This window comes from Ictalurus furcatus, chromosome 8, assembly GCF_023375685.1.
Source record: "Ictalurus furcatus strain D&B chromosome 8, Billie_1.0, whole genome shotgun sequence".
NCBI lineage: Eukaryota > Metazoa > Chordata > Actinopteri > Siluriformes > Ictaluridae > Ictalurus > Ictalurus furcatus.
Genome location: NC_071262.1, coordinates 2,798,762 through 2,812,826, shown reverse-complemented (window position 1 = coordinate 2,812,826; position 14,065 = coordinate 2,798,762). Strand labels below are relative to the sequence as shown.

Sequence of the window (14,065 nt, the reverse complement as noted above, 5' to 3'; positions counted from 1 at the left end):
CAAAATAAATGATGGTATGTTCAACAGGAAAGGTATGAGGAGATAAATAGTATCTGATCGTTTTTTGCTGATTCTCTGAAATAACCCAACGGCTTGAAAATGAAAAGTGTAATATTAACTGTAATAAACACTTTTGACATGTAATGATCCACTGCAATCAGCGCATCAGAAGACATACTAGCTGAGAAAGAAATGATGAAATACATGTGACATATGGCCAACCTGAACATCACACCCTTTTATGGTTCTTCCCCAAACTGCTGCTATAAAGTTGGAAGCAGGCAGTTATATAAAATGTCTTTGTATGCTGTAGCATTACGTTCCAGCATGACAAGTGAGGTCCAAAAAGTCACAAAGTGAGCTCCATGAAAACATGGACCAAGGTTAGAGTGGAAGAACTTGCCAATTTCAGCAGGAACGGTTTGAGGAACGTGACACAGAGTTCAAGGTGTTGACTTGGCCTCCGAATTCCCCAGATCTCAATCCCATCGAGCGTCTGTTGGTTCGGCTGGACAAACAAGTCGGATCCATGGAGACCCGACCTTGCGATTTACAGGACTTAAAGGATCTGCTGCTAATGTCTTGGTGCCAGATACCACAGCACACCTTCAGAGGTCTTGTGGAGTCCATGCCTCACAGGGTCAAAGCTGTTTTGGTGGCACAAGGAGTACGTACACAATATTAGGCAGGCGGTTTATGGCTGAACAGTGTATATACAGTAGAGCTGGAAAATTTGAATTTTCTATATTTCTCCATAAATATGACCTAAAACATCATAAGCTTTTCGCATAAGTCCTAAAAGTAGTCAAGGAGAATATATATATATATATATATATATATATATATATATATATATATATATATATATATATATATATATATGAATATGAGAGAGAGAGAGAGAGAGAGAGAGAGAGAGAGAGAGAGGTAATATACAAAAAGTTACATTGTGTCTTTATCAAATACAAGTCTTTGGATGCAGTGTGTAGGGCAATGGATAAGAAAGAAAAAAAAAGGTTAATTGTATTTGAGCCAGGAATATATGCATGAACTTTTCCCCATCACTGGAATATAATTCAAGTTTGTAAAGGCTAAGGTGTTAAATTTAGCTGTAAGGACCTGCAGCGGCATCTTGTGGCTGAAATAAAGAAGCGTTCCAAAAATTAGTCCTGAGTTGTTCTGGGTGTCAGTAGGGCTGATGAGGGAATACTCCGACCATTCACTCGCATATTTAAGTCATACACATACCCTTACTTAAATAAATGAATAAGAATTATCCACTAATTGATCTTCTTTTTCCTGGTCAGGTTTATCAGGTTTAATAATTGTGTAATAAATAAAACATTTGGGGATGTCATTTCCAACACATCCTATAGTGTTTAATTATAGCTCTTATACCACAAACAATTTGCTAACAGTTAAACTTTGTATTAATTAAAGAATTATGCAATCTTTTATCAGGTTTATAGTTAATAGTGTGGAATGTCTGCAAAAACGAGTTAGCTCCTGTTATCACTCGTCAGTGCTATAGACCGTTGTTCCTGCACCATAGGTTTCCTCACCTAGCTCTTGAAGTTAATAAGACCAAAAAAGAGCGTCTTGTCGTGTTACTGAGGAACCGTAAACTGCAAAGTCCTCTATTTCGAAGACTTTCCCCTAGTCCAAACGTACTGAAGTGCTAACACAGGTGACTCCTTCTATAAATTATTACAAACAAACAACAACAATAATCATCATAATAATAGTAATACAATTTTTGTATATCAAGAGCGCACGGTGGCTTAGTGGTTAGCACGTTCGCCTCACACCTCCAGGGTCGGGGGTTTCGATTCCCTCCGTGGCCCTGTGTGTGCGGAGTTTGCATGTTCTCCCCGTGCTGCAGGGGTTTCCTCCGGGTACTCCGGTTTCCTCCCCCAGTCCAAAGACTTGCACGGTAGGCTGATTGGCGCGTCTAAAGTGCCCGTAGTGTGTAAATGTGTGTGTGTGATTGTGTGCCCTGTGATGGATTGGCACCCTGTCCAGGGTGTACCCCGCCTTGTGCCCGATGCTCCCTGGGATAGTCTCCAGGTTTCCCCGTGACCCTGAAAAGGATAAGTGGAAGAAGATGGATGGGATGGGATGCATGTATATCATAAAACTTTACCATATCAACAGTTTCTTTGTTAAGAAAACATTTTAAAATGAGCTATTTTTTTCATAGATTATGTAGAGTGTCCATTATACAAGTCCCAGTGAAGGAGCTGTTACTATAGAAACAATAACAGACTACAAATAAGACTTGTGCACTAAACACTTTTAGTAAAATCGGCTCTCTCTGAAACAGAAGGTTTCGCTTTTCGGAGTGGGTTTGAGTTTGGAGTTATAGCCCCCGTATGAATTAAAGCAGCAGTTGGAGTAATGATCAAAGGAACGTTTGAGGAACGCTCTTTTTTGATTTACAGTATTCTGCTCTCGTAATGTAAGTACACATTCATGGCTCGGTACAAGAGACATTTCTTTTACTAAGTGATAGGAAACATGGAAAAGCATCTTTCAAACAAGGAAGAAATGGGTATCAAGAAATAGCAGAAGTAGGAGAGTTCGAGCAAGCGTCACGTCCCTCAGTGAACGCCCCCACAGCGAGGCAGGAAACTCTATCAGAAGTGATAAACGAATGAGTGTGAGGCAACAAACAGCACCAGAAAACCGCAGGGGTGAACAGAAAGAAAGGCAACCGTAAGTTAAAAGATTGAAAATATTACAGAAAAGCAAATATATAAAAATAATAAAAAAATAATTAAAAAAAAAAAAAACAACAACCAGAAACCCAAATATCAATTGAAAGAGGAAGTGTGAGTGAGAAAGAAGAAAAGAGAGAGAGAGAAAAAAAACTAAAGGACTTGACTGCCTCAGTCATCGTGCAGTTACAGTTCTGGTTGGAGATCATATGGATGGATGTCACCTTGCACCGTATTTTCCCACCGACTGTTCGATAACAACCGAAACACCTCTGCTCTACTAGCGATACGGTAAGACACTACACTTTTAAAAGAGTTACTGTTTTAGAACAAATGAGGTTGTGTGAGGACGGTCTGACGAGGAGAGCCATGGCCTTTTTTGAGGTTTTTCTACACACACAAAAAAAACTAAAGAATCCTAAACATTTCAGTACACCCCAGGAGTTGGGTACTAAGGGGGAGAAGAAGCAGGGAGTGGGGGAGATAGGGATGGGATCTGACACTGGCCAAGAAACAGCCGAGATATGGATACACCAACAACCCCACTGAGAATAAGCGCTTAGGCAACATTGTTCATTGTTCATTTCTTTCATTCTTTTTGTAAGTGAAGGACTCTATATGTGAAGGATTTTACTGACAACTGACAAATAGAAAATAAATAATGCCATTGTGTTTTCTTTAGGCCTGAAAGGCCTTGGTATAACAGCATATCCTTTCAAATGTCAGACATTTCCATTGTACTTAAATCTGAGAATGAATTCAGACCCTGTCTGTGACGGGCTAAACATTTCAGAGGTGATTCAGTCCATATAATGTTAATGTATAATAGAAATAGAATTTCCAATTTTATTTTTAAAGCTTATAACACAGTGATGGAAAGTAGAACTGGTCACCTCCTCCCAACCAAAAAAAAGAACCAAAAAAACAAACAAACTCATTATCATATCATGTTCCATAGCAAAAAAAAAAAAAAAAAGGTACTGTTCTAGTAATCAGAAATGGAAAGAAAGGTGATTCATTTAAAGAGTACATGTGTCAGACTCCCACAGAAAAAGTAACACGGTTTGCAAGGGATTTCCCACAGACAACTTGTTGAGATCAATTAGGCCTCAAACTTTTATGCCAAAGGGGTGTGTGTATGTGACCACCAATGAATGTAGTTCTTCGCTGTTCTGACATGTAGAGGAGAGAGCACTTTGCTTCTCAGAATGATCTGGATGTTTTTTGGCAGCCTTCAGTAACTCAGCTCCGGGGAGTCTGCTTAAAACATCCTTTCTGGCTCCTCTTTCCCCCACATTCAATCTGTTTGGCCCTCTGAATTCTCCAGAGTATCCTTCATCAGTGAAAGGCCTTCTGTCCTCCGGGACACTAGAGAGCTCATCGCTGTTGCCTAAACTAAACAACACCTCTGGATTAAAGGGCAGGGGAGGTTCGTGAAATATTCCACGCACAGAGCATTAATAAGAAAAACATCTAGTTTTTGCTGTAGGAAGATGACATGCTGGTCAGATTGTGAGCAAACTGAGGAGTTGTGAGGTGCCAAAATTGTACTCAGTTAATAGTCTGAGTAGCTGCGGTAGTCCAAATGATACTTTTTTCCCGATTTTAAATTCTACACAATTCAACTGAAAATGCAACTTATAATGGCTTCTCCAGTCTCAAATTATTCACCCCCTTCATGGCGAGCATCTTTAGTACTTAGTAGAGCATCCTTTTGCTGTTATGACCTTCTGTAAACAAGATGCAGAGCTTCTACAGCGTTCCTGAGGAATCTTCTCCCGTTCCTCATGAGCAATGGCATCCAGTTCAGTAATATTCTTGGGTTTGAGTGGTGCAACCGCCTTCTTCAAATCCCACCAGAGATTTTCTATGGAGTTCAAGTCCCCATATGGCTTTGTAGAATTGTCCAGAACTTCTTCTGCAACCAAGCCTTGGTGGAATTTGAGGTACGCTTGGGATCATTGTCCTGTTGGAAGGTCCGATGACGTCCAAGCTTCAGCTTCCTCACAGACGGCATGACGTTTTCTCCTAGGATTTCCTGATACGTCAATGAATCCATCTCGCCTTCCGGACGCTGCAGTTTTCCAGTGCCAGAGGATGCAAAGCAGCCCCGGAGCATCACCGAGCCACCACCATGCTCGACTGTGGACAGAGTGTTCTTTCTTCATTCTTCTTCCTCCAGACATACCGCTGATCCATCGTGCCGAAAAGTTCCAGTTTTGCTCCATCGCTCCACAGAACAGAATCCCAAAACTTCTGTGGCTTATTTATATGATTTTGAGGCAAATTTTTTTGCGCTTTTGGGTCGGTAGTGGTGAACGTCTTGGAGTTCTGGCATGGAAACCTTCTGCGTTTAGTACACGCCTTACTGTGCTCACTGAAACCTCAGTGCCTGTTACACCAAGTCTTGCTGCAGGTCTCTTGCAGTCGCGCGAGGGTTTTTCACAACCTGCCTTCTCAGAAATCAGTCTGCAGCCATTTATAGCCTCCTTTTTCTGCCCCGTCCAGCTATTTCATCAATTTCCTGCCCCGAGCCAGTTCAGGTGTTTCATATGTTTCACCTCAGGCATACCTGGTGCAACTAATGAAGCCCTTGATTAGTTTAGCATCAGGTGTGCATGAGACAAAACCTGTTTTGCATATTTGTGCTGTTGTGAGGGATTCTATTCAGGGGGTTGAATCATTTTGAAACTGGAGAAGTCATTATAAGTTGCATTTTCAGTTGAATTTACTGAAACCACTTGAAGCGTCCGTTTCAATCGCTTTTGTTTGATTTGTTCATCGCACACAGCTGAAAGTCTGTACATTTTCACAATAAACCTGATTTGCACTGGGAGTTGAATAAGTTTGATTGCAACTGGTATAGTGAATATATAAAATTATAGTGAACATTATAAAATGATAGCATGTTATAGCAACCCCAACAAAACAACCAAAACAAATAGAAATGTAAAAATTTTTGATATTTCTTATGTTTTATACAGCTAAAACAGCCTGGGATCTTGACACTTATACAATTGAGGGTTAAGGGCCTTACTCAAGGGCCCAACAGATTTAGCTTGGCAGTGTTGGGGCATGAACTCCTGATCAGTACCCCAGAGCCTTTAATCACCGGGCCACCATTGCCCCCATCCCAGTATTTTCAACAACACTTACTAAAGACAGTGTTTTAACTGTCTGCTCAGTTCTGTACAACATCTAAAATCTACATTAATAACTTGTCCTGATGGCTTTATTTTCCTTCCAGCCCATACATAGTATATACAATATATTGAATATGCCTCAATATACCATTACTAGTGATCAAATATACATGTTACATATTAAATCTAGCATACCAAATGACAATTTCTACATGTCCTGTACAACAATCCTACACAACATTATAGGCCGTCATTTTGCAATATATTTTTTCTTTGCCAGTGGAGATCCTTGGCCAATGAGTTGCATACAAACCCAACCTCATTAGTGTTCAATTTCTTGTGTGTTTCTATTTGTTTACTTTTATAGTATTATTGTACCTAGAAAACAAATGTACATTGCGCTGGATGAAGGCCAAATGTAGCACTGCATGTTCTCCAGATTCACATAGCACAAACCGATTATTTTACAGATCTGACACAAACCATGTTCAACACCGGAGTAGATTAACAAAGAATGTTGTTAGAGCTGGTCCAAAGGTGGTGAAGACTCAAATGTTAGTTTTAATATCTGACCCAAATGTGGCACAGGGACCCCAATTCAAACCCAAGACAACACTGGCTCTGTGGTCACATCCGGCATAACCATTTATGACAGCAAAAATGATTTAAAACTATGGAGGAAACTGGAGATCCCAGAACATGGGGAGAACACGTTCAACTCCACACAGGCAGTAACTTAAGATCAGGATTGAACCAGGGTCCCTGGATCTGTGAGATGGCAACACTACCCACTATGCCAGCGTGCCACCTCTTTATTCATACTTTCATTAAAAAAAAATATTGGCCAATATAAGGGAGGCATAGTGGCATAATGGTTAGCATGTTTGCCTTGCAAATCTGAGATTGGGGTTTGATTCCTGCCTCTACACACACAGTTTACATGTTCTCCCAGTAGTCTGGGAGTTTCTAACTTGTCTGAATGGCCGTGTGAGCGATTGTGCCCTGTGATGCGTTGGCACCTTGTCCAGGGTGTCCCCTGCCTCCTTCCCTGAGTCCTCTGGGATAAGCTCCAGGCTCCCCTCAACCCTGTGCAGGACAAGCAGTACAGAAAATGGATGGATAGCCAATATAACACTAGTGCTTCTGCCATGTTTTGAGAATGGTGGTTGTAGACAAGCAGGTTTGGGGAGTCACTCTTTTAAATTATATATACAGTGCGTCCGGAAAGTATTCACAGCGCTTCACTTTTCCCACAATTTGTTATGTTACAGCCTTATTCCAAAATGGATTCAATTCATTATTTTCCTCATAATTCTACAAACAATACCCCGTAATGACAGCATGAAAGAAGTTTGCTGGAAATCTTTGCAAATTTATTAAAAATAAAAAAGAAACAAACAAAAAAAAGCACATTTACATAAGTATTCACAGCCTTTGCGCAATACTTTGTTGAAGCACCTTTGGCACCAATTACAGCCTCAAATCTTTTTGAGAATGATGCTACAAGCTTGACACACCTGTTTTTGGGCAGTTTCTCCCATTCTTCTTTGCAGGAAAGGTGCCAAAGGTGCTTCAACAAAGTATTGCGCAAAGGCTGTGAATACTTATGTACATGTGCTTTTTTTTTTTTTTTTTTTTTTTTAAAATAAATTTGCACAGATTTCAAACAAACTTCTTTCATGTTTTTTTGAGAATTTTGAGGAAAATAATGAATTGAATCCATTTTGGAAAAAGTGACGCACTGTATATATTTATTTATTTATTTATTTATTTCATACTCCCCACAGTAAACAGGTACACGTGTGTCACATGTAAAAGTGACACGAAGACAATAACTAAAAACCAAGAAGTGCCTGGACATACAGTCGTGTGAAAAAATAAGTACACCCCATGGAAATGGTCGGTTTTTTTATTATGATTATTACATATTTGAACAAGCAAACGTTTGATCATCTTTGCAACGGTGCCTATTAATAAAGTTGATATACTTGAACAAATCCACAAGGAAAATTAGCTTCTTCAATCATTTATTCAACAGAAATATCAATAGATATTGTGACCTTCTTCTGTGGAAAAAGTAAGTACACCCTTGGCTCAGAAGCTAGTATCGCCCCCTTTAGCAGAAATAACTTCTTTTAGGCGTGTTGCATAACTGTCCACCACGCTGTCTGGAAATTCTGACCACACTTCCATGCAATATTCTTTCAGTCGCAAGATGTTTGAGAGTTTTCTTACATGTACTGCAGGTTTCAAATCCCCTCACAAAATTTCAATCGGATTCAAATCCGTGCTTCGACTCGGCCATCCCGTAACCATCCATTTCTTCTTTTTGAGCCATTCCTCAGTGGGTTTGCTCGTGTGCTCAGGATCATTATCCTGTTGAAAGGTCCAATTTCGCTTCAACAGATGGACCTCACATTTAAAAAAAAAAAAAAAAAAAAAAAAAAAAAAAAAAAAAAAAAAAAAAAGGGCAGTGTGAAGTGCTTTCCCAGGCCACCATACATATAATCATCTCTTACGGTATAAGTTAAGCATTTTTTTTTTCTTTAAAATATCTTCAAATGTTGTAATATTCGTTGTAAACTTACTTGAAATTGAGCAAAGTGGTGTAAAAGAGAATTAAACCAGGCAGCTTAATGTTTCGAACAACCTTCCACCTTTGGTTCTCTGCTCTGTTTGATTTCTGACTTCAGGCTCCTCTAGCAAATGAGACGCATTTTTTCATTATTTACTAAAACATGTGTAAATCTTTCTCGACTGACAGCACTGTTAATATAAATCTAACATAAATGATGCAGTGCTTCTGCATATTTTTTTTTTCCAGCGTGTACAATCTAATGGGCAAACTACGAGAAAACATTGCTCTAATAACCAATTGCTTTAAAAACTTTACTCCTAGGCTTAACTTATCAGCTATGTGTGTGTATATATGTATGTATGAGTGTATGTATGTATGTATGTGTGTGGAAGGTCAAAAGTGTCAAAACACGACTCTAAAATGGTGTTACACTTGACACCTGATCAAATCAGCTGTCGCATCTTCGGACTGTAAATCGTCATGTTTGCACTTTCCCCCATTTTACTACGCCCCAGTTTCCTTAATGCGATATTTTGGGTTATTTTGTGCAGAGTAAAACATCACCATAAAGATTCCAGAGCAATATCTAGTAAATAAGACAACATAATCGATTATAATTCAGTTTCGTTTCAACGTAGAGCCAAAAAAAAATCCTCTGATCAGAGACCACAACATGTGTCTAATATGCATCAATATCCATCTGTTCTCACTGATGAGATAGATTGACCTTTCAAATACGCCATGCTTGAAATCTGCTGTAGGCTGCGGAGACGTTCACACCTTGTGGTGTAATCTTTAAGCATTTGTGAGCTTGTTGTTAAATCGGTTTCTGGATTATTCTTCAGAATTCTCATGATATACCCCATCTTAAACATCTTAAACCCACCTCATTGGTCATCACAACAGAATTTTATGTTAAACGTCAAAGCAAGCACCACGTGCCAGTTCAACTTAAATTTCTGATGATTTTTGGAGACAGCGCTCTAGTCGTCGCTGATTATTAGGTAGACCCATGTTTGCTTTCACTCACACGTATTTAACATAGTTCGTGCCGTGATACTCGAAGAAAGCGGAAGCAATTCTTTCATTTCAGCATCCAAATTGCTCGACTTTCTCCAGCTCTTGATTTAACGTAGGTTCGTGCCGAATAGCGAATAACCAAATACAGAAAAAGAGATCACCCAGATTGAACCAATCTTCCATTCCGAAATGGTTCAGTACACAACGTTGTCCTTATTGTCCCGCCACCTTTTCAGCACACTCTTCAATGCACAATTCTGTAATGCAACCACAACCACCAAACATATTGTTCAGCACGTGCAGAGCATGTGGTTGCAAAAAAAAAAAAAAAAAAAAAAAAAAACACAATTGGTACAGGCAGCTGTGAATATGGAAAGCCCCATTATGCTGAGGTGTGAAGTGTAGGAGCCTGACTTACTTTTTTTTTTTTTTAAAGAACACTTGTTTTAACAGCCCACAAGCTGACAAACAGTAAGATTCGTTATGAGAAAACCATTTAACTGGAAGTCAAATGGACCTCCGCTGAATTCTTTCTTACTCTTAACAGCGCGAGTGCATACATTAGTTGTAACAGGAAAACGATAGCTGGTTGGTTGGTTAATTATTTACAAGATAGACTTGAATTTATTTTAATTTTTTTTTTTTTTAAAACCTATCGACAGGGCGTAACTATTCAAAGTCTGCGGCTCGACGTGTTTAACATTAAAGCTGAATTGATTCGATATCTAGGATCGTTTTCTCAGACGTGTGTATTAAATTCACAGTCTGTGTCACTGTCTGTGCAGGTCAGCACTTCCTCACTGGGGCTTGGATTTATACTTGATTGAATTCTCAGGGTGTCGTGATGTCTGCTATGACTGAAGCATGATGTTATTAGTAATCGAGTAAATATTAGAATGTGAGTAATGTACACGAGCTCAGTATGTGTTATGTTCCCCCCCCTCCCCCCTTGTGAAATATGAAAAGAAGATGCAAATAATGGATCGGCCATTCGTATCAATCCGTACCTCGATCCTTCTTCAGAAACATACACCAGCTCTTATTTAACCATCACCTATGCAAATTCTGGGTTTAGAGCATATGTGACTGGCCATACAAGGAGTTTGGTTTCCTTTCCCTGCAGACAAACTGTTCCTAATCTGTCAACGTATGTTGTTTTTCAGGACTGGATACACTAACGTGACACCATGGTACTTCTAGGACATTAAGACGACTGCTCGTTTCCTCCGAATGGCAACCTAATGGAACAGCGTGAGTTTTTTTGCACCGAGTTTGGATAATATATTTGGGACAACGGGTGTCTGAGGAGCGCGGCGTAAACAAATAAGGATTGACGTCCGTCAGTGCTTTGGAGCAGACATTCAGACCGGGACCAATGACAGGAAAATGAATGAGAGCACTCCTGCATGTGAAAATGACACGATATACAAGGATATTAAAGAATACCAGCGTTACACCTATGCAATCATCTACACAGTAATCCTGGTCCCAGGGTTGATCAGTAATGTTTTGGCACTTTGGGTTTTCCATGTGTATGTGAAGGAAACCAAGAAAGCTGTGATCTTCATGATCAACCTGGCCATTGCTGATCTGCTCCAAGTACTTTCATTGCCTTTGCGCATCTACTACTACCTGAACCAATCCTGGCCCTTTGGCCATGCTGTCTGCATGTTCTGCTTCTACCTGAAATATGTCAACATGTACGCCAGCATTTACTTCCTGGCATGCATAAGCATAAGACGGTGCTTGCTTATCATCTATCCACTGCGATACAAAGGAACGAAACGACGACGAGACCGCACGTGGTGCGCGATAGGCTGGTTCATCGTGTGTGTTGGATGCCTGCCCTTTCCGCTGCTGAGAAAAAACATCGACTCCTCCAAGTCAGGAGAATCTGCCATCTGCTTCTCAGAGCTACCTATGGTGTCTCTATCCTTGGCAAGCGGAGTGACTCTCGTCACACTGGCAGAACTCATCGGTTTTCTGTTACCTCTAGCAGTGGTCCTCACTTGCACGTGGTTAACTGCCGCAAGTCTGAGAGAAAAAAACTGTGTCCTTCAAGACGCTGGTGAAAAGCGCAAAGCTCTCAAGATGGTGCTGAGCTGTGCAGGTGTCTTCCTGTTCTGTTTCATGCCTTATCACATCACCTTTCCTTTGGACTTTTTAACCAAATTGAATAAGCAAATGAGCTGCGTATTTAAGAACACCGTCCAACGCTCCCATCCTATCACCTTGTGTCTGGCCAGCTTTAACTCCTGCCTGGACCCGGTGATGTACTACTTCACCACTGATGAATTCAAGAGGCGTCTCTCGAGGCCAGAATTGCCCGAAAGCTTCCATTTGCACCGCAGGATATCGTGTTCAACAACCGAGGTGAAAGTTTTGCGGTCCGAGCAAGATGATGAAATATGAAGACGTGAACTTCTTTAACAAGAGGAAAGGCCTTACTGTTGTCATTAACACTGAGAGTATGATCCCATAAAGACTGTAGACAAACAATGAGAATAAATCCCAAAGATTAAAACGGATCGGCGTTGTCCTTATCAATGGAAAGGACTATGATGAAGGCCTAAAAATATGAATAACCTGCACTGAGCCCAATAATGTAATACTGAATATAGCCAATGTTAAATAATTTATGATTGAATGTTGTCATGGCCTGATAATTGCACGGTGTAGTGTGAGCTATGTATTATTGTTAAAGCAGATTGATTCACGCGTATTTCGAGAATCGTATGATGACTGTGAACAGTATGTGATGTTTCAATACTAAGACAAATATTCATTTTTTGTAAATATGGGGAAAATACTGAAGAAATGTGACGATTAAATTCTGTGAAAGTTCATTCAAATACACACGTGAACGGCTGAACTACAATTGCAATGCGTTGGATATATTCTTGTTCTCTTACAAGCTAATGAAATAGCTACTGCGAAAATACACTACTGTCTACTGGCTGTTAATGTTCACTAGATGTTCTGTGGTAAAAAAAAAAAAAAAAGATACCCAACGGTAGTTAGTTTACATGCTCAGACGAAGGAGTACGTGTTTATTTCAAAATTAGCGCTTGGGTAGAAGACGTGAAAATGGATCTTTGAGGGAATTTGAAGTTAATGTCACAACGTGCGGAGGTTTAGAGCTAGGACACATTTTATATACGACTAAATAATGGGGGTGGGGGGAGGGATAGAAAAGAATAGGAAAGTGAAGGAGGAGGAAATAACCAGGGACAAACTGAAACTGGGTGCAATAAAGATATGCAAAATTCTGACTACACGAGTGTTCAGTATGAGGTTTTCAGTCATGGACATTTTTTTTTTTCCCTGCTTATTTAGTACTTACGCAATTAACGTTGTAGCTGGAATGGGGCGTAAATATTATAAACGTAGAAATACACCAATCTGACAGAACATAAAAACTACTGAAAGGTGAAGTGAATGTCGTTGATTATCTCATTATAGTGGCACCTATAATGTCGAGGGGTGGGATACTACTTTATATATATATATATATATATATATATATATATATATATATATATATTAGAAAGCAAGTGAACGGTCAAGTTCTCAAAGTTGATGTGTTGGAAGTAGGAAAAATGGGCAAGTGTAATGCCGTGAGCGACTTTGACGAGGGCCAAATTGTGATGGCCAGACGACTGGGTCGGAGCATCTCCAAAACGGCAGGGGTGTTGTGTGGTGTTCCCGGTATACAGTGGTTAGTACTTACCAAATGTTGTTTTGTGGGTGCGTGTGTGTCGCTCACCTGGGGAAGAAGGCAAGGCGGTGGAGGCAGTGTGATGTTCTGGACAATGTTCTGCTGGGACACCTTGGGTCCTGGCATTCACGTGGACGTTACTTTCACACGTCCCACCTACTACCTAAACATTGCTGCAGACCGAGTACACCTCTTCATGGCAACGGTATTCCCTAACGTCAGTTGCGTCTTTGAGCAGGATAACGCGCCCTGAGACACTGCAGACACTGATCAGGAACGGTTTGAGGAACACGACAAAGAGTTCAAGGTGTTGACTCGGCCTTCGAATTCCCCAGATCTCAATCCGATCGAGTGTCTGTGATGTGCCGGACAAACAGTCCTGTAAGTTAGGATTTGATTGGAGGTACATATTGGACTTTCTCCTACTCCAGTTGTCAGAGCTGGTTTATTCAGTTCATTTAAGCGGGCCTGTGCTCGTTTGGTTGTTGATGTCAACAGCCCAGCAAAGTCGATGCAAGATCAGAGAGCAATAAGAGCTCTGCATGAAGCTGGCTGACCACAAAGAGCTGGCTAGTCTTCACACACAACCTTGTCAGGAAGTTAGTGGCTACTGCACTTCCATGAAAGTGAATGGAGAAAAAAAAAAAACAAAAAAAAACAAAACCCACACACACACACACACGGGTATTTTCAAAAATGTAGTTCTGCTATGCAGTTACTAATTTCAAACAACTTAAATGACAGCTCCAATGTCTGAAAGATTTAAGGATTGCTTACAAAAAGCCTAGTGAAATGTAAATAAACGTAAAAAGAAATGATTTGCTGATGAAATGCGTTCATGTTCAGATGACAGTCCAAACTCTAACCAATGAACACAGAGTTCTTGAAG

The 14,065-nt window shown here is 40.2% G+C and overlaps 1 protein-coding gene across 1 annotated transcript; it reads left to right on the top strand.

The window, feature by feature from the left end:
- Positions 1 to 2,226: 2,226 nt before the first annotated feature.
- gpr174 (G protein-coupled receptor 174) lies at positions 2,227 to 12,390 on the top strand. Its single transcript, XM_053630540.1, has 2 exons — positions 2,227 to 3,008; positions 10,622 to 12,390. The coding sequence occupies exon 2, from the start codon at positions 10,845 to 10,847 to the stop codon at positions 11,868 to 11,870; it is 1,026 nt and encodes a 341-aa protein (XP_053486515.1). The 5' UTR covers positions 2,227 to 3,008; positions 10,622 to 10,844; the 3' UTR covers positions 11,871 to 12,390.
- The last annotated feature ends 1,675 nt before the right edge of the window (positions 12,391 to 14,065 follow it).

What these genes read in the sequence shown, in the direction of transcription:
- gpr174 (XM_053630540.1), top strand. Translation starts at nt 10,845, where the DNA reads ATGAATGAGAGCACTCCTGCATGTGAAAATGACACGATATACAAGGAT.